This window comes from Gossypium hirsutum, chromosome A09, assembly GCF_007990345.1.
Source record: "Gossypium hirsutum isolate 1008001.06 chromosome A09, Gossypium_hirsutum_v2.1, whole genome shotgun sequence".
Classification (NCBI taxonomy): Eukaryota; Viridiplantae; Streptophyta; class Magnoliopsida; order Malvales; family Malvaceae; genus Gossypium; species Gossypium hirsutum.
In genome coordinates, this window is record NC_053432.1 from 72,339,954 (window position 1) to 72,359,229 (window position 19,276).

General features: G+C 31.1%; 2 protein-coding genes across 4 annotated transcripts; one reads left to right on the plus strand and one right to left on the minus strand.

Annotated features, from left to right (window-relative positions):
• Nucleotides 1–1,973: 1,973 nt before the first annotated feature.
• On the plus strand, nucleotides 1,974–9,316 carry LOC107890110 (50S ribosomal protein L22, chloroplastic). 3 transcript variants are annotated; one of them, XM_041076641.1, is made up of 7 exons: nucleotides 1,974–2,215; nucleotides 5,595–5,767; nucleotides 5,989–6,071; nucleotides 6,967–7,128; nucleotides 8,141–8,251; nucleotides 8,621–8,687; nucleotides 8,779–9,316. In XM_041076641.1, the coding sequence occupies exons 2-7, from the start codon at nucleotides 5,638–5,640 to the stop codon at nucleotides 9,057–9,059; spliced, it is 834 nt and encodes a 277-aa protein (XP_040932575.1). In that variant the 5' UTR covers nucleotides 1,974–2,215; nucleotides 5,595–5,637; the 3' UTR covers nucleotides 9,060–9,316. The 3 variants fall into 3 exon arrangements, with proteins under 3 accessions (XP_040932575.1, XP_040932574.1, XP_016670111.2); XM_041076640.1 differs by lacking the exon at nucleotides 1,974–2,215 and adding an exon at nucleotides 5,184–5,367; XM_016814622.2 differs by lacking the exon at nucleotides 1,974–2,215 and having other exon boundaries at nucleotides 5,184–5,767.
• A 305-nt stretch (nucleotides 9,317–9,621) lies between these two features.
• Nucleotides 9,622–17,909, minus strand: LOC107889455 (ubiquitin carboxyl-terminal hydrolase 8). Its single transcript, XM_016813874.2, has 14 exons — nucleotides 17,765–17,909; nucleotides 17,299–17,511; nucleotides 16,789–16,998; nucleotides 16,256–16,397; nucleotides 15,076–15,135; nucleotides 14,888–14,983; nucleotides 14,247–14,591; nucleotides 14,022–14,162; nucleotides 13,478–13,648; nucleotides 12,891–13,148; nucleotides 11,863–12,011; nucleotides 11,062–11,616; nucleotides 10,602–10,875; nucleotides 9,622–10,094 (listed from the first exon to the last, which is right to left on the minus strand). The coding sequence occupies exons 2-14, from the start codon at nucleotides 17,457–17,459 to the stop codon at nucleotides 9,978–9,980; spliced, it is 2,679 nt and encodes an 892-aa protein (XP_016669363.2). The 5' UTR covers nucleotides 17,460–17,511; nucleotides 17,765–17,909; the 3' UTR covers nucleotides 9,622–9,977.
• Between the last annotated feature and the right edge of the window lie 1,367 nt (nucleotides 17,910–19,276).

The following is a 19,276-nucleotide window of genomic DNA, read 5'->3' on the forward strand; positions in this document are numbered from 1 at the left end:
TGTCTAAGAAATAAAAAGGAAAAGCTCTTTTCACTGTTAAAGAAAACAGTCCATTATATTTTAATTTTATATTTTTTACGATTAAATCCTTAAATTTTAAAGTTTTACTATTCTACAATTTAATTCCTCACAAACAGATTTTTTTATTCTACACTTCAGTCCTAAATCTCATTTTGTATAATTTTGCAAAACAATCCATTTTCTAAAATTTCCAAATTTTAAAATTTAGTCCTTACAACTAAATTTGTCAAAATTTTCAAATATTAGTCCTTGACTTTTGAACAATTAAACTTTCATATTCTATTTTTCAGAATTGTAAATTCTCAAATAATGTAAATTAATCCTAAAACTCAAGTTTTGAAATCTTTACAATTTAACCCTGTAGTTTCAAACTTTACTATTTTATGCTCAACTTTCCAAATTATAGTTTCAAACTTTACTAGTTTATGCTCAACTTTCCAAATTTTCATATTTCATAATTATAAACTATAGTTACTACATCAATATTTCATATTCCACTACTCAAACCCTTAGTTCAAAAATTTACAAATTTAACAATTTGTTCCTTCAATTTTTATTAAATTAAATCATTTTTCACCTTACTCATCCAAATAATATTCAAAATAAATATTTACCACTTTCTACTTAATTAAACATAAATTTATATTCTCAAATGTATGAAATTAACAATTAAGCTTAATTAAGTAAATTAAATTTGATAAAAACTAAAACATAATTAATTAAAATATAAATAAGCTTTCTGAAATAAACTCAATTAAACAATGAAAATATAATAAAATCTCAAATGTATATTTGTTTTATTGAAAAAACTTTTATGAAATATTTTCAAAAAATCTGTAAAACAACAGAAAATACTTTATACAGGTTCATCCAAACACTGAAAAATATTAACTTTTCCAGAAAAGTAAATCATTTTGTAGAAATTATTTTCCGTTTCAATGAAATAAACGAAGCTTAAATTAAACGTGTTAAACATTTTCATTTATTAAACACTTAATTCCCTGTCTACCCTTCAAATTATACCCTTTTTTTCACTTTAATATTTAATTACTTTTTTTTTATTTCATTTTAGTACTTAAATTATTATATAATTCAGTTCAATACATTTTATTAAAACAGTTTTTTGTATAGATATTAAAAAATACATGTAAACTTTATTAAAATGTGGTATGTAACACCTTTCAATCATTTAAAACGTTAGACACGACATTTTTATGATTATTCAAATTAAACTATATGTTTTAAAAGAAATTCAAAAGAATATATTAAAAATATAAAATGTTTTAAAAAAAGTATTTTAGGAGATATATCTTTGACTTTAAGACCGGTCATTAATCGAATTTTCATTTGAATTTTTCAAAATTTAAGAATTTCTTTTATAAAAATTTATATATACTTTTCTTTGCGGTTTTTTTTTAATTATTACAATCTTCTGGAATTTGTCTCTTTTTTTAAAAAAAATTATTTTTCAATTTTTGAGTTAGACTTTTTGAAATTTTAGAAATTTTGATATATGATGTGGTGCTTTAAAAAATAAAAAAATTTATTACAAATTTTCTAGAATATATTTTTTTTTTGAAATTTTGAGGGTTTTTTTTGTACTTTTCTAAACTTTGAGTCTTTTTGAATTTTTTTTATATTGTTACGAGTTTTTGAATTTAAATTTATATATTTTAGGATTTTCTAAAATTTTGTTTTCTAAAGGAAATCTTTTTTTTTGAATATTTGAATTAATGTTATGATATATAAACCTTTTTTAATTAATAAATTTTACATAATATTTAAAAAATAAAAGAAAGCCATCTAATAGTGCCACATGTTAGTTTTCTTTAATGTCGTGAGTTAAGTAGTGCAGCGAAATGCTAGTTGATGCATTAAAGTAGGACAAAAAAAAAATAGGTGTCAAAGTGTCAAACTGAGCATTAAACTTGGTTAAATATTAGAGAAAGAAAGGGAATGATGTTGAATGAGAGAAAACAGCCACCAAAGTCAATCGCCGAGGGTGGGCAATCACGACCAACCTCTAGAAGTAGGCAACAACGGGAGTGCTGCTAAGGAGGAGGACGATCCACCTGACGCCTCATACATGGTCATTATTTCTAATACGAATGAAGATTTCGTCTGTTTTTAGGGCAAATTGTTGAACAGTTCGGTGGAGACAAAAGTTAATGAACCGATGTCTCTACTCTTAAAGGTACTAACTAATGGCACGATTTTGTCTTTTACTTTTTTTATTCATTATCTATCATGTTGAGATTTAGGATTTAACTTTTATATTTTAATTTAACATAATTTAATTATCTATTTTTATAATGACATTAATTCGTCTAAATAATTAATATCTTTAATTATTTTAATTAAAATGATAATATGAATTTATTTGAAAATTATTTTTCTTAACACAAAAGAATATATACATATTTTTGCATAGAGTTGGGACGGGTATTTTAAAAAAATCAACTTCAATTTTTAACCGTAATAATTAAAGGTATAAATTAATTTAAATAACTAATGATATTATATAGAAGAATTAATTATATCAAATTAAAGTATATATACTAAATCTTAAATTTAAAGATAATAGAGAAACCATAAAGATAATTTAATCTAAAATAACACATTATTTTTCATTTGATTCAATAAAAAGTTTGACTTTTTTAAAGATTATTTTTAATTTAATTTAATCTAATTGGTATATAACTATATATTAAAGTATAGAAATTAAATTTTAAATTTAAGTATAATAAGAAAAATTAAACTTTTTTTAGAAAAAAAAACAGAAACGTATAAACAAAAGGAAGTCCCTAACAAGTATCAACCTTCTTTTAATAGTCATATAGGATTAGATGCATGATGAATGGATTTTTGTATTTCTTTTTTTAAATTTTATTTTTCATTACTTGAATAATAATGAAGTGAATGACCCGACAAATAAGTAGTTGGCGATCTCCACCATGTTTTTCATTGATTTTACTATTGTTTTAATCAATTTAAGATGGGTATTTGACGGGATTAAAAATAGTGAAATATTAATTTTTTAATTTCAAAATTTAACTTTTTATATAAATTAAAATATTATATATTTTTTTTAAATTTGTTACAAATTTGGGTGGATATTTTTTCAAATTGAAATTCATTTATCTGAAAGAGCAATGCATAGAGGCAAAGGTGGTCCATAGGCAGTGACCAAGTTAAAAGGGAATGGTAGGGGCTAAAATTCATTTTTTTTAAATTTGATTATATATGTTTTTTTATATAATGTTTAGTACTATTCATTACCCCTTCTTAATTCATAAATAAGAGAATATTACACTTTAGCGTACTCGAATCTATGTCCTCCTACATAGACAATAATACTCATACTAATCGAGTTAAAACTCAATTGGCCGAACTCCAATTTTTTAACCTTCCAACCTTTCTTAGCTCAATATTTTTTATTACATTTTCAATCTATCATATGAAAATAGTTACAAGTCCAAAAAAAATTATGAAAAATTTTAAAGTGTAATAAATATACAATTAAAGTACAAATATAAATATACGTCTGAATAACCACAAGCATTAAGTTATTACATATAGAGTGTCTGAGTAATCACAATATAGAATCAAATCATTACAAGCACAAACAAACTAAAAATTGATACAATCCAAACTAAAACCAATAAACTAGACTAATTAGACCAAAACCCATTTATGACAATTACACATGATAGAAATCAAAGACCGACGCATATAATTACACATAATAACTTTCAAACTTAAATACTCAATACTCAAAGCCTCCACTTTTACCGATTGAGCCAGAAATTTAATTTTTTATAACAAATTTATATGCCATTTGCAATATTAATAAGAGATATAATATTTAAATTTAGTGTGTTGTCTTCAAATCAAGCTAAACATTTAATGTGGAAATGTAGAAGTTGATACCTTAAAAGACTTTCTTGCAACCAAAAAACAAACTGACGACTTAAGTAAGAAAATAGGAGATATGATACGACAAAGGTTTAGAGGAGGGGAAGAGCTCCCCATGTTTCCCAAGACCTACACAAAGTACTTGAAATATTCAGCTTGGGCGTCCTCACTGGGAAATGGGGTGGGTAAGAAGGACCAATTTCCTGGCCAAACTGATACGACGATGCAATTGGATGTTGAGGTTAGGCAAATATAATTCAATCAAAATCTGTTATAGTCTCATTCGTTTTCAGGGACTCCAAAGGATTTGTAATGACGATAGTAACTTGGGAAGATTATGAATGTAACAAGCTCACATAACAAACTGTGTTCTACTTGAGCTTGTCAAACTAAATTCTTGTAAAGATGTTCAAACGGTCAGTTCGGTTATTAATCAAATCGAATTACTCAAAATGTAAAAATATTGAACCGTTAATCGAATCGCATTTTTTTTCAAATACATTAACTGAACCGAAATGTTTCAGTTATATGTTTTTGTCTTTTGGTTAAAATAAGTATAAAACATATAAAAAAATATATTGCTAATGTTCATTTCTTATTTTTTAATAGTTCAAATATATATATTATATATAATAAATATTATTTATTTCGATTAATATAAAAAATAATTGTTCAAAAAATGTATTGCTAATATAAAAAATATATTATATATAATACATATTATTTATTTCAGTTAATTATTTAATTTTGAACCGAATTAATCGATAACTGAAATTTAAAAAAACTATTAACCGACCTCCGATCAAACTAAATTCGTTCACTAACCAATTAATCAAATTAAATCAATTCGATTAGTTAATTCAATTTTAATTGAGGTATAAACATCCCACCTTATATCATAATTAAATGATCTCCACACTCAAATAAGAAGAAGAAGAAGAAGAAAACTAAGGTGGAAAAAAAATAAATGCAACTAGGTTTGAATAATTTTAACAATTAACAAAAATGTAAAAGTAAAAAAATTAATAATAATTCCAAAATTATTTTAAAAGTTTTAAAAATGTTAGTGTAGATGATTTTTACAAATACTTTTAAAAATGTAAGTAGCTAACATCCTATTCAATTATTCTTTTTCTTACAATTAAATTGCCCTATTAATTTGAAATACTAAACTATTATTTTCTAAGTAGTTTATTAATGAAAATAATTATCATTTTTTAGAATGTAATTAGGAGGAACTAAATTCCTCCTAGTCCTACAGTACAAGGACCTCCAGCGTAGGTATTCCGAAAGGAATAACAACAACTAGAAAAAAATTTCTCACAGTTCCGGTTGAGCCCAGGCTTACAAGCTGACTCCTCACTGACTCTCACTAAGCTTTACACCATAACCAATCTGTACATTAGCAATTCAATCCAAAAACAATAATAAGTTAGCAAACTCTAAAATCTCATTTCTTTTAAGTGTCAGCTTTTTTTTTCCTTTCTAGATTTTGAAGATTCAATTTTTCCCTTTGTTTTTAGTTTGATCTTCAAAGTTGTTAGTTGGGTCTTAAGAATGTTTTTAACTTGTTTTTTGTTTATGCTTTATGCCTTTTGTTGGCTTTGGGTTATTACCATTGTGAGTGTGACTTTGGGTTTGTTTCTTTACCCTCTTAGCTGTTTGAGAAAAGTCCTAAAGGAGTAGGCCGTTTCGAAAATCATGGTGGGGTGGCAGAGGCATTTGCAATGTGCACTCCGTCGAATTCGAAGAAGACTGGAACACAATTATTCTCTGTCTTCCAATTACTCTTCCACTTCCACTTCTCGCTTGAGCCCCTCCCTTTTACCTAGTGAGTTTGAATAACTTGGTTATTGATACTTCATATATTTAGCTTCTTTCATTCTCATGGGACCTCTGTTCCACTTCGTTAATTGTTTTATTAGTATTTTCTATGTGAAGTTGAAGTTAAATTTGAATTTGTTATTAGGGAAGTAAGATTGGCAACACTTCGTAAGTGTTTTTTTTTTTTTTTAATTTCAGTATTTAAAATTATTTGAATTATTTATGCAGGCGAACTGCCTGGTATTCAGAGATTGTGGAAGCCACCTTCCGCTAGCATCTCATCGCCTTTATATCAGTATTTCCAGCAATTGGTAATGCTAACTTGTTCTTTGCACTTGGATATGATTTTGGTAAATTTGATGTTTTTGGCTGTTTTCTAGTTTCTCTTGGCAATGGTCATTATTTCTATTTCCAAGAGAACCGTGAATTTTGTGTTTTGCAAGTCATAAAAACTAGACATGTAATCTAATGCAACTTTTCTTGTGAAATCTGAAGTAGAAATTGTGACATTTCATGTATGCTGATGCGAATTTTTGGATGCCTTGTTTGTTTACTGATGAATAGTATACAGAGGTAAGAGAGGCGGATATTGTGATATATCTTGGAAAGCAATAAGTTCATGCGCTTTCTCACTTTTGATGGTGTTACTATTATTGATTTGTAAATGCTTGTTTTCTTGTATTTAAGATGCCATGTTGCTTTCATCTTGATGTCATCCCTATTCAGTATGATTTTTATTGCCTATGGCACCTATCTGCAGAAGATCAGAGTTTCTTTTCTGTTCATCATTGTAAGATGCCCTTTGATTAACAATTCCCATTGGAGACAATGCCAATGGTTTGAATTAGTGTCAACATATTGAAGATCAATGAGACGCTTCTAACTGATGAATAAACAATTCTTAATCAATGTCACAGGAGGTTCATAAATGAATTATCTATATAATGTTTGCGCCACATGGATGTGTCATTATACGCTGTTATAATATTTATTCCCTCTGGCAGCATCATATTAAAGTTATTAAGTCAATACTTTTCAGAGTATATTATCAGTTGATCTGAGCCAAAAGAATTTATTGATACAATGGCTTGTTCTTTATTCCATTTTTAAACATTCGGGTTGCTATTGCGAGCTTTTTCAATTTTTTCCTTATTTTTATTTTTTGTTGTTTTCCATTCATAAGTTGTCTTATATTTACATGCATAGGGAATTTCCACTTCAAGGAAATTACTAGCAGGTTCTTCTGAAGAGACACCCATTTCATCACCATTAACTCCTGTTTTGGCAATAGATAGTGGAAAGACTGAAGAGAAGAAAGTTGTTGCTAATCGCACAAAAGTTCAGGCGGTTTTAAAGAAAATAAAACAGGTAACCACCCGAACAATTACCAGAAATTTCTAACTTCATTCCATTTGCTTATTTCGGTATTCTGCTGTCCCACTTGAAGGTAAGAAATGAGGTATATAACTTAAATAGGCAGGGAACTATAAAATATCTACATTATTATTGTAATGAAAACCCAAGGAAGTTGGTGATGTTTCATGATCAATGTTCCTCTACATGCAATAGTTTCCAATGTTCAATAACTACATGAAAATTTACATGGCTCTGGATCAATAATAATGAATGGAGCATACTTTTCCATGCTATGCCCTTTCACATGAGACTTGCATTTTGCAAACCACTTCTGTAAGTTATTCAAACGTGCTAGAAAGAGGAATTTTTCCAGCTTTAAATGAGTTTGATTTAGCTTAATTGATGGGACACAATATGTTGGTCTTGACTTCTGCACAAAATTCTCTTTCCTCTGATTAGTTGAAATAAATGGATATTTTGAGAGATCCAAAGCAATAAGTCAAGTAGATGAATTTTTCTAATGCAAAAACCTAAAAGTGAGATGACTTGCCTTTATGCTTTAGGAGATTTACAGAAAAATTAAGCTGAAACAAAAACTTTTTTCTGAATTCTGTGCTTAAGCTTGTGCTTGAGCAGTGAGAACATACCATGGAGCATCCGTGCAACTAATTGATTGTTAGTAAATCTTTGTTAAATTCAATAGAGGCTGGTTTATAAAGGTCCAATATCATCTTCATTTGCCTCAATTTCTGCATGAGTAACTGGCCTTTTTTGCTGTATCTAAGTTAGTTCCTAATGATAAAGCTAGTGAAATTTTAGTATAAAATCAATTGACCCTACTTGAAACTGCTATTGAGCTGTAATAACAAGAACAAGAGGAAGTAATATTTTTTTAAAAAAGAAGAAGCTATTATTGCATCTTTAATATGGCCCCCTAAAACTGCCCTTTATGATGCTGCATTGCCATTGCTTCTGGTGTTGCTTTGGTCGTAGAATTTACATATGGTTGACTTGCTTGTTTTAGAGTCCCAAGAAGTTCAACTTGGTTGCTGCACTAATTCGTGGTACGCGTGTCGAAGATGCATTATTGCAGTTGCAAGTGACGGTAAAGCGTGCTGCTAAAACAGTCTACCAGGTGGTTCAACTGCTCTAATCTATGAAGTAGTTGTGTAGTTACTTGCTGATGTCTGGTCTAGAAACTACCTAAAACTCATCTTATAAGCTGCTATAGGTGCCACAAAAGGAAACCCAGAAAACAGAAAGAAACGGAAAGTTGTACTCACTAAACTATTCATTAATGGAGAAGAAAGATGCAGTTTCTTGAAACAGATTGAGGGGCTGGCTTGATCAGAGAGAAAAAAAGAATGAAGGACAGGCATATGTGTGCGTCTGTGTTCTGTTGCCCTTTACTTTCTTTTATATTGGGTCTTGTCAGTTGAATTTTTTTGCTTTGTCGGTGAACAATAGAGTTTAACAGTTTATAATGAAAACATTGCTATTGTAGATTATTCACTCAGCTCGAGCAAATGCTACCCATAATCATGGATTGGATCCTGACCGTCTGCTAGTTGGTAAGCAGTGGAAATGAACTTGCTTGTATAACTTTGGGAGTATTTGTGCTTGTATTCATCCTACTTTTTATTTTTTTTTAATGTTAAACAGCTGAGGCATTTATTGGAAAGGGAATGTTTCTGAAAAGAGTGTTGTTCCATGGGAAAGGATGGGCCGGCATTAAAGAGAGACCGGAATGCCGACTAACGGTGGTAGTGAGGGAGATGACAGCGGAAGAGGAGGCTGAGATAGCCAGACTGAGAGTAAGCAAGTTTCGCAAGCTTACTAAGCGAGAAAGACGACTTGTACCCCATAAGCTTATTGAAACCACTCCTATTTGGAACCGCAAAGGTAAAGCCAGCAGCCAGCCAGCCTTGAACCAAATGGCTTGACTCCCTGAGATTTCTCCCCCCCCCCCCCATGTGTTCTTTTTTTTTCATTTCAGCATATGGTTTTTAAGTAATAAAAGGCATCGTCGAAATGTAGAATTTAATTATTTTCAGTGGCTGGATAGATTTTGGGGATCTTTTTACCATTCATTTAGAGTCAAAAGCTGCTTTTCATTAATATATGAAGCTAAGATTTAGAACTAACGTGCCATGGGTACTTGTAAGTCGGATATACAAATTTATTGATTTTTTTATTACTATTTAATTTCTAATAAAACAATCGAATATTTTCATGCCTCGAAATATTCTATATCTTCAACGTGACAAATTGCTGCAAAATTTGATGTTCCATCGATGTTGTACCCAGATTCTCATCAATAATATTTTATAAACTACACAAATAAGCATATAAATCCGGTTGTTAAATTGAGTGATTTCTCTTTGCTTTCAGCAAGGTCCTCAACGAGTATCTTTATACAAATCTTCATCTGGTTTGCCACTAAAATAAGTTTAATTTAGCTGCTGTCAAGAAACCTGTAAGATTATCAACTCTAACAAAGCTTCATAATCACAAGTTTAGAATTCACACATTCAATAGAAACCAAGGACGACAAGAGAAGCATCCCCTTCAACAAAATTGGCGTTGCTCCAAATTTTTGTTTTCTTGGATAATGCTTATGTACATGTAAAAGACAATTTGATCATTGTAAGAATTTACTTCTTTTCGATGCTAGTTTCCGAATCTGTAACTCTGATGTGTTTCTCTCCTATTTTTCCTCGAAACTGTAAACAAAAACAGTCTTGTTTTTGATACCTTGACTTTCGGTAGATTCTGTATTGGCTTCATGGGGTTGCACATTTATTAAAACCCCGGTTTGAGTTCTGCCTTTAAATTCCGATATATGTTTCACTACGTTAAAATTACATCTCCCGGACTCTTCTATAGAAAAGGACATATGCTGCAGATGATTTAATTCTGTCTTCACTGATGGGGAAAACTCTGTCGTCATCAAACTCGTACCATCTACCATGCCCGTGCTGAAAATGCAGAAAGAGAATTAGAAGATTGACCATAAGTCATGTAAGAATCAACGCCAAGTTAGATGAGAAATTAAAAGAAAAACTTTAGAGCTTCCATTTCTACTTCTACAGCCTATAAAATATTGAACCATTGTCGTAGTACAAAACTGTTTGCCGAGAGTAAGCACTGCTACCATTATATACACTTTATTTTTTCGGTCCACCTTTAAAATGACAACCAACCAGATACTGACATATAAGTCAATAACAATAAGCTGATAATAGACATGATACCCCTATTATTTCATCTATTGCTACAACGGTACAAATACATGCTTTTGAAAAGTATAGCATCATAATCAGGATGCATTAGTTTTAGAGAAAAAGGGTAAATCACAAATTTTTATAACCTATCATTCATGGGTAGCTAGATGCAATTTCTTATCGGTAAAATAGTAGGACTCAATGGCAGTAAATCTTTAAACACATTCAAAGAACATTAGGTAGAAAAGATTTGAAACTTACATCAATTAAAGCAGTATAATGACCGCCTCCCATGCCTCCATAGTGATTAGTTACCGCATATAATTGATAACAATTGGACAATTGGTTATCAATATGGGAAATGTAATTGGAGAGATTGAGATCATGAATTGGAAAGTCCACATATGTTTCTAGCTTGTTCTTAAAAAAACGGCTATATGAGAATCTCTTCAAATGAATTACTAAAATCTCGGGTAATCTCCAAAGATCTAACTTTTTGATGGCTTGCTGATGCTTCTTGCACCTGGGGCAGTACCTAGATATGATCATAACCCTCACTATCAGGTTCAAGACGAGTATGATTACTTCATAATTTAAAATAAAATAAATTGATTCTGCTTTTAACTTTAAAAAGAAAAGTGTATATTATAGATGGAAGACCAAATAAATAACTTTGTCAAGAGTAGAAACAAAGGATCTATTAGAAAATGAAACAACTAACCACATATCATCTGGTCCTAAAGGTTCTTCTTGCAAGAAACCTTCCAGACATTTATACAAGGAAATGGATTCTTCGTGCCTTTTTGCAAACAACTGAGGCTTGAAAACCTCAGGCAATGAGCTGAGAAGACATGTATCATACTTTTCAATCATCTTATCTGACCAGTGAACGGTCACATCCAAATTCTTAGTTAAACTTGAGATTGGTACAGGGTCATTCATCTTTATCTCCGATGACCCTGGCTTATCAACCAGGTAGAATTTGAAGTCAGCATTCAGATGAACATCATTCTCTTCTCCACTGTCTGGACCTGCATCACTATATGAAACTAAAGGGCTAACAATACCCTCCACCTTAGAATTCTCGTTAACAGTATTCCTTGTCTCATCACCATCATAATCATTTACCACATCTTCAACTGGCATTAGAAATGGACGAAGTAATTTTAGAAACTGGTAATGGATCTCAGATCCACTTGAAAGATTTTCTATCCTTGCTATAAGAGGAACACCGAATAGCTTCCAGTTTGGTGCCATCGCACCAAAACCATAAGGCCTGATAACATAGTTAAACTAAATAAGTAGATAAAATAATACCAGAAATTGCAAATTTGTAAAAGAAAGTGATGCAAAAAGGAAAAGAGTAATTTGCACCCTTTTTCTTTTATCAATGGCAATGAAGATGTAAGTTTGGCTGAATTTAGAATAATAGGGATACAGCAAAGAGCAGCTTGTTTATCCAAATTAAGAAATTAATATCGTCCGGGCCACAAGAATCATGACAATAGGTAAGCAAACTCACCTTTCCAGCTGCTGATGTGAGAACACAACCAAGGGGCATGTCTCACTAACTTTTGGTAACCTATAGGCGACAAGTTTATCATCATCTCTAATCAAGGCTACAGAGTCTGATGGACCATCCAGTAAACGAAAAATCTGATTTTTGTATATCTGCATAGAAGTTCAAAAGTTAGTTTCTATAATGAAACATTAGTGTAGAACTATGGATGCTATCTCTAGGCTATCCAAATTGCTAAAAGTTTTCTTTAATAAACAACAAAAGTTGGGGTAAAAGCTCCCCCCCCCAAAAAAAACATGGAAGTCCTGTCCATGTAAATAAAACGGTTAAAATATGCTTCAAGTTCCTGTACCCTTTTAACATTTGGAATTTAGTCCCTCTACTTTTATTTTCAGGCATTTAGTCCTACTTTTCATATTTCAAAACTGAGGTTCAATTGTTAACACCATTAAAATATTTCTATTAAATTTGCAAGTGTGACATTTTTATAATAAAAGAAATAGTCACTCAGTAGACATGTAACAAAAAACAGGTGTTTTAATGAACTCAAATTTAACAGAAAAATTTTAACCATGTCAACAATTGAACTTCAACTTTTAAATCTGAAAAGTAAAGGGACTAAATTCCAAATATGCAAAAAGTACAAAAGCCAACAAGGACCAATAGCATATTTTAACCTAAATAAAACACAAGTTTTTAGGAGTTATTGTGACAATTAAAATGGTCTAGGTCTAAACTCTCCAGAAGACAAATGGAGAAACAATGAAAGATCCACTGGATAATACTAGTGAAACATCCACGATCAATCTAAACCTAGAAAAATGACCTAACTAAAAAACATGCAAAATATTTATTGTTATTGTGATTTATTAACATCCTTAAATTAGCAAAAGTGACTAAAGACATTCATGATGCTGGTGGAGAAATGCCATACATCAGTGATATTTAAATCATTATTAGTCATTAATAATGACATACAACAGAAATAACATTATTTCATATGAAAAAGCAAAAAATGTCTAGCTGGATACCTCAGCCACGAGCAGGGTTTCATGATCTTTTAAAGAACATGCCAAACTTAACGAGTCAATGAGATCCTTGAGCCTCCCACCCTTGGGAACAGTAATGGTAAATGGCATGGGCAACATAATCCCATCAGTACTAAAAACTGTCAAAGTCATCGTCCGCATAGTTGTTGAAGGTAATGGCAGTGTTAGGTACATAAATGGATCAAATGTCACAGAGACCTTCTTGCAAACAGGGCACACCAATGTTGACCGGTACTGACCCTAGAATAAAAGAAAATTTGAACATGATTTACTTCACTTAAACAAGTTCAAGTCTTTGTAAAGGTAAAAAAAACACTCCACCTAGAACATAAAAGCAGATGAAGATCCACTGCAACTTCGAGCATTAATTATAATTAAAAAGCAGAAACTCAAGTTATTTCTGGTGCTAATAAACAGCCATTTGAGGAAGCTTTTAACTATAGAGGAATTTAGCCAAAAATATTTATATATATATATAGAGAGAGAGAGAGAGAGGAATACTTGGAAAATTTTATAATAGTATAAATTCCAAAATCAGTTACAAGACACTTCAAACTCAAAGGACTCACTTGGAAGATGTCAACTATGATGGAAGCATTGCGAGCCAAGTGATTTAGCCAGTGTTCATCAGCCACTTCTTCATCTGGACGCCCCTCTGCATCCTTAGCTTCTATATATGGCTTGCATTTTACACGATTCAAATCTTCATGAAGGCCATCCAGCAGAAAAGCAAGAAACTCCTAAGTCAACCATAAAACATAATTACTATTGGCAGGGAAAAAGGAACCTTCACTTTTCAAAGAAAAAAGTAAAAGTTGGCCTACTCATTACATGGACAATGAGGTTGTTAGGGGTTGAACCCAAATCACAAGAACTAAAAGTCTGGCACACGGTAAATACTCATCCCTTTTTATTTACACAATATGTGAGAGGGGAAATGGGAAAAATTACATTTTAAAATTATCAGCAAAGCATATTTTAGCTGTTGAACTATGAGGAGTTTCATAATTGAAACATTTTTTTTCTCATGCCACAGGTAGTAAGCCATCATTAGCAGAAAAGCAAATGAGAAAACTGAAACCACAATTCTTTTAAGCAAGTAACTTTACTAACTTGTGAGTCGTGCTGATTATATCCATCAAATTGGGGAGCAAATTTAGCAAGTTTAAACTTGAACATTCTTGGAGCCACTGGCATTGCACCTGGAGCCCATAGCTTTCTTAACAGCTCTCCAAATGCTAAAGAAAGTTCACCCTAAGCAAGCAACAGACAATTATGAGAAAGAAGTAAACAAATCTGAAGAAAGAAAATTCTTGAATGAAAGATGCAGAATCATACATTCATTCCCAGAGGGTTTTCATGATTTATATCTTTCTCATAGTCTCCAAGGCAGTAATCAACAAGCTGTGGAGTATGCACCAAATACTGTACTGCACTGTTCATGAAACAAGTATTTCCGAGATTTTGTAGTCCTGCCAAGCCCAACACACCAATGCCCCTATAACCACTACCAGACAGTGATGTGTTGGTTAGCATTAATTGTGAGCTCAGGTTGTCACTATTCATATTCATCCTTACTCGACTCTTGCCAAAGCTATTTTCTGTCTTCATCGGTTCTGCCAATCTCTCATCAGTCTTGTTTGTAAAAACAAAAAACCCATGAACATGCAATTCAAGAAGAACCTGGATGTGAAAAGGGCATGAGGCAAAAAAAAAAACAGAACAGAGAGAAAAAAGTTTAAAACAGCTTCCAGGAACAGAGATACACACATAAACAGAATCTCCAAATTATTAAAACCAAGGAACTTCCGTTGGTAAGAGTAATGGAAGCAGATTATGAGTCCTAGCCTTCATATATATTTAGGATTTATTAAAAAAAGCACAATAAATAGCATAGGAGCAGGGTTTCAAGCAACTAAGTGTATCGATGCTACAGCTATATGATAATACTAAAAAAAAGGTAGATCAACTAGTCACACCTCTTTCCCCTGTTTCCCAGGAGAAATTTTGGACAAATTGATAATTTCATTCATAACAAACTGGCTTGTCTGCCCTGAGAAGTCCCAAATCTGCAACTGCACAAGAAATGAAAGAAAAGCATACATCACTTTCACTAAAACATGGAACCATTTTAAATGAAGTATTAGTAGCTCATAACAAAACCTACCAATTCAGATTGGGAATTGAAAATAATGCAAGCTCTCCTATAAAAATCAACTGCATTGTCCTGAAAATGCAAACCACTGTCAAATAGAGGACATGACAAACTAAATCAAAAAGAAAGAATGGCATGAGAGTCAAGACCTATAAAGAAAGAGAGACCAATCCCTGACATATTTTACAGATAGCATGCGTTTTCACCAACCAAAACCACATTCCACTGCCAGGAAATGGATCCACAGATCAATACTGGATCATCACCATATTCTAGTAACTATATTTATATTTTTACAAGCAGCATATCATAACTCAATATGATAGAAGATGCAAATAATGAGTGTTCAAGGACAAATGGAAGTACTATAATGGGATGAATGGTGAATAAAAACAACTGCAGTCTGCAAGTAAAAAAGGGCTCATGCTCAAAAAGTATCATGCAATGCTTGTTCACAATAATACAAACATGTTATTTTTGGGCCAGTTAAATTCAATAGAGAGGCCAATTATTATTTATGTAGTGCTGCTTCAAAGGATTTTAACATCACTTCAAAAACGACCTAGAAGGAAAAAAATTCCAGTCAATGAGGTGAGGAAATGTGAACACGGATATTAAGATAATAGCATCAACAACCATAAGAATCCAATTAATTGTTCATGGATATGACCGAAAACCATATTTTGATTGCATATTCATTCAGCAAGATAAGCCCTAACCTATATAGTTAGGACTTATGCACATGTGTGTTTTTGTGTGTTTGTATTATAATATTTCAAGTTATCATCTACGGCCTTGAGAGTTCACAAGCTAATACTACCCAACTACAGTTTCATCACCTTCAAATAAGGCATATTCATCTAAGTTTGTCAACTTAGTAGCAAAATAGATATCACAATTTAAACTCACCTATTTCAGTAGTGAATCTGATAGCCATTTTCTCATAGAGTACACCTTAATTCTAGCACCAAAAGACATCTCAAGATGACATGAGCCTAAAAACAGGACTAGCATCATAAGCAATAATCTCTTCCTCTAGATTGAAAGGGGAGAGGAATTTCACCCAAGATGAAACAATACAAAAAGGAGGAAAAGGGTTACAGACAGCATTGATTCACAGACCAAAATCATGCAGCTCAGTTACAAACACTCCATAAAAAAAAGTAATAAGGGATTGGAAAACGGAAATGACCTTTAAACTGATCGTTACTAACAATGAATTTGTTCCTGGTGAAAAAGAAAGCCTTATCTGCAAAGGAAACACTTCTTGTGATTGACCCTCACCAACACAATGGTACCTCTCATCTTCCTCTGACGTTTTGGAGTCATTGTGCCTATAAAAGACGACTCAAAAAGGATTGTAGAATCAACATCTCCTTAGAAAACAAAAGGTAAGTACTATAAGTTGTCACTAAACCATATTCTCCATCATAACACATTCAAGAAAATGCTTTCCATGAAACAAAGGCAGCCATACCAAGACATTCATAGAAAATGGTCAAAACTATTTCAGCTAGATAAGATTTTAGTTTATTTCAAAACCTATACTACATAAAACTGAGGGAGGGTGTAGTACGGAAGTATTAGACTAAATAAATATAAAAAAAGCTGAAACATAAATCTCTCTATTACAGTTTAGCAAATTTCCTAGCAGGAGCATTCCAGTAAGTCTTACTAGACTAGATAATGAAACACTAACAGCATTGTGAAACAAACTTGCCTCACCATTTAAGAGTACGCAGCCACAATGCTTCCTTAACCAAGGCATATTCACGGCTTGAAACCCCTTCGCCCATCTTAACCCTAGTCCCTGAACTCTCTTCCTTCCTCAAGTCCAGTACAATTTCAGAATCGGCATTGTCATAGTTGGATAACACATTGTACAAAATGCCTACTATTTCATCAGCAACGCTTCTTTGAGCCTCCTTCCACCATCTGAAATTAAAAGGAATTTATAATTGCAAAAAAATATATACAAATAAGGGGGGAAAAACCCTATGAATCGGATTTTTTATAGCAAGCAAGTGAAAAACAGAACCATGCAACTGATTAAAACTTAATTCAAAATAAAAATAATAACAATAATAAGCTATCAAATCATTCCAGCAAAGAAGATAAGAAAAAGTATAATTTCTTTATTCCAACATTTTCTAAACCCAAAATCCAGTTCACATTGTGTCTCTTGTACTCCCGGCCACCAAACAGAAGAGATAAAAAACAAAATTAAAGGCGCACCTATACGGAACTAGGTAGAGTTTCTGGCGATTAGCCTCCTCCTCGTCGGTTTCATCATAATCGTCGCGATCGAGGCGTGAGAGAGGGCGCTTGCGAGCGTAAGGGTTGTAATCGAGGTCGAAGAGGTGATCGTCGTCCTCGGAGGAGAATAGGTCGTCCATGGAGAAAAATAATAAGGCGCGTAGGGCTTTCCACAACACCGCCTTGAAGAGCCTGAGAGTGAATATAGAAAGATACGCGAGTGTCACCGATAGCAATTAGCAAACGCGTTTGTTGTTTCGGCGATGATTATTGAGATGTTTGAGCTTTGTGAAAAGACCGTTCATAACAAAACATTGAAAATTTTAATTCCTTTTTATAATTATTAAATAAAAAGATAATTATGACACCCCCAAGTAAGTAAACAACCGCATTTTTCAATTATTAATTAATAAAAATTTAAAAAATAAAATAGAAAAATATAAACCGCGGAAATTGAAGAAGAATGACTGCTTGTTCTTCGTGTTGCGTCGTCGTTCTCTTTTCTGTCAACAAAATTCAACTGGTTCTAAAAGCCTCCAGCGTCCGGAGGGAGAGAAGTGAGTTGCACGCGCCTCTGATGAGACTGTGGGTGGAGATTGTGGATTATGTAGAGAGTTCTTGGTGGGGATGTCTGATTGATGGACTAGTATTTGACACGTGGCATATAAAAATATATGACCCCAACTTGAGTTTAGATCGTGGTGAACTGATAAGTAAATAATAATAAAAAGTTAGTTTAGTCATTTATTTAGTTTTTATATTTTTAAATTTGTGTTTTTGTCAAATTATCTTAAAATAAAAAAAAATTTAAAAAAAATTAATTTTTTAATTTTTTAATTTTATTATGTGAAATACACTTCGAATTGTCACGTAAATGACATATCAGTATTTCATTAATTTTTTAAAATTTTAAAATTTAAAAAATATAAATTTAATTTTAAAAATTATATAAAAAAATATCTTTTAATATTTTAAAAAGTGATTAAATGCTTACATGTCATCCACATAGTAATTCACGTGTATATCACATCAGTAAAGTTAATAAATGTTAATTTTTCTATCCATTTTAAGATAATTTGAAAAAAAATGTAAGTTCAGGAATTAAAAGAGACTAAAAATTAAATAAAAAGCTAAAATAATTTTTTGTAAAGTTGGAGTGCCAAAAAATAATTATACCTTTTATTTTTTATAACTAAGTTTTTGAACGATGAAATTTATCTCATAAATATTTATATGTTTTTTTATAAATAATAAAAAAATATGATAAAAATATTAAATAGTAGAATTTGTAAAATAAAAATATTCAAAATAAAATTGAAGATTTAAAAGCATATGAGGAACAACTTTAAAAACAATTATAATATCAAATTTAATCATTAATGTTTATATTTTTTTGTTAATTTGGCTCTTATTTTTTAATTAAATTTGGCCGTACCCTTTTTTGAAAAATCAAATTTGACCATCAATCTTTTGAAAAAGAGTTGAAATGATTTTTTAACAAAAAAATTAATTAAAATGTTAAATTTTTAAACATGACAACTTGCATTGCAATTTACAAATATTCCATGCTAATTTTTGGAATTTTTATTGGTTTTTTATATTTATCAATTTATAGTTTTGCTTTTTTATTTTTATAATTTTATAATTATTTATTGATGTGAAATATAAGACAAGTAATGTCATTAGCATGACGTGCACATAAACTGTCATGCGAGTTAACAAACTAATAATGTTAAAAATTAATATTTTAGTAATCATTTTTATTAAGAAAAATAATTTGACTATTTTTAAAAATGTTAAAGATTAAATTTAACTAAAAAAATAAGAGTAATAAATAGAAAATATAAATATTAAAGGTTAATTTTATTATTATCTCAAAAAGTATAGGAGGAAGGTTTGAAATTTGACAAACCACGAGTTGGATTGTTGGCTCTGTTTCACATATCAAGTTCGATTC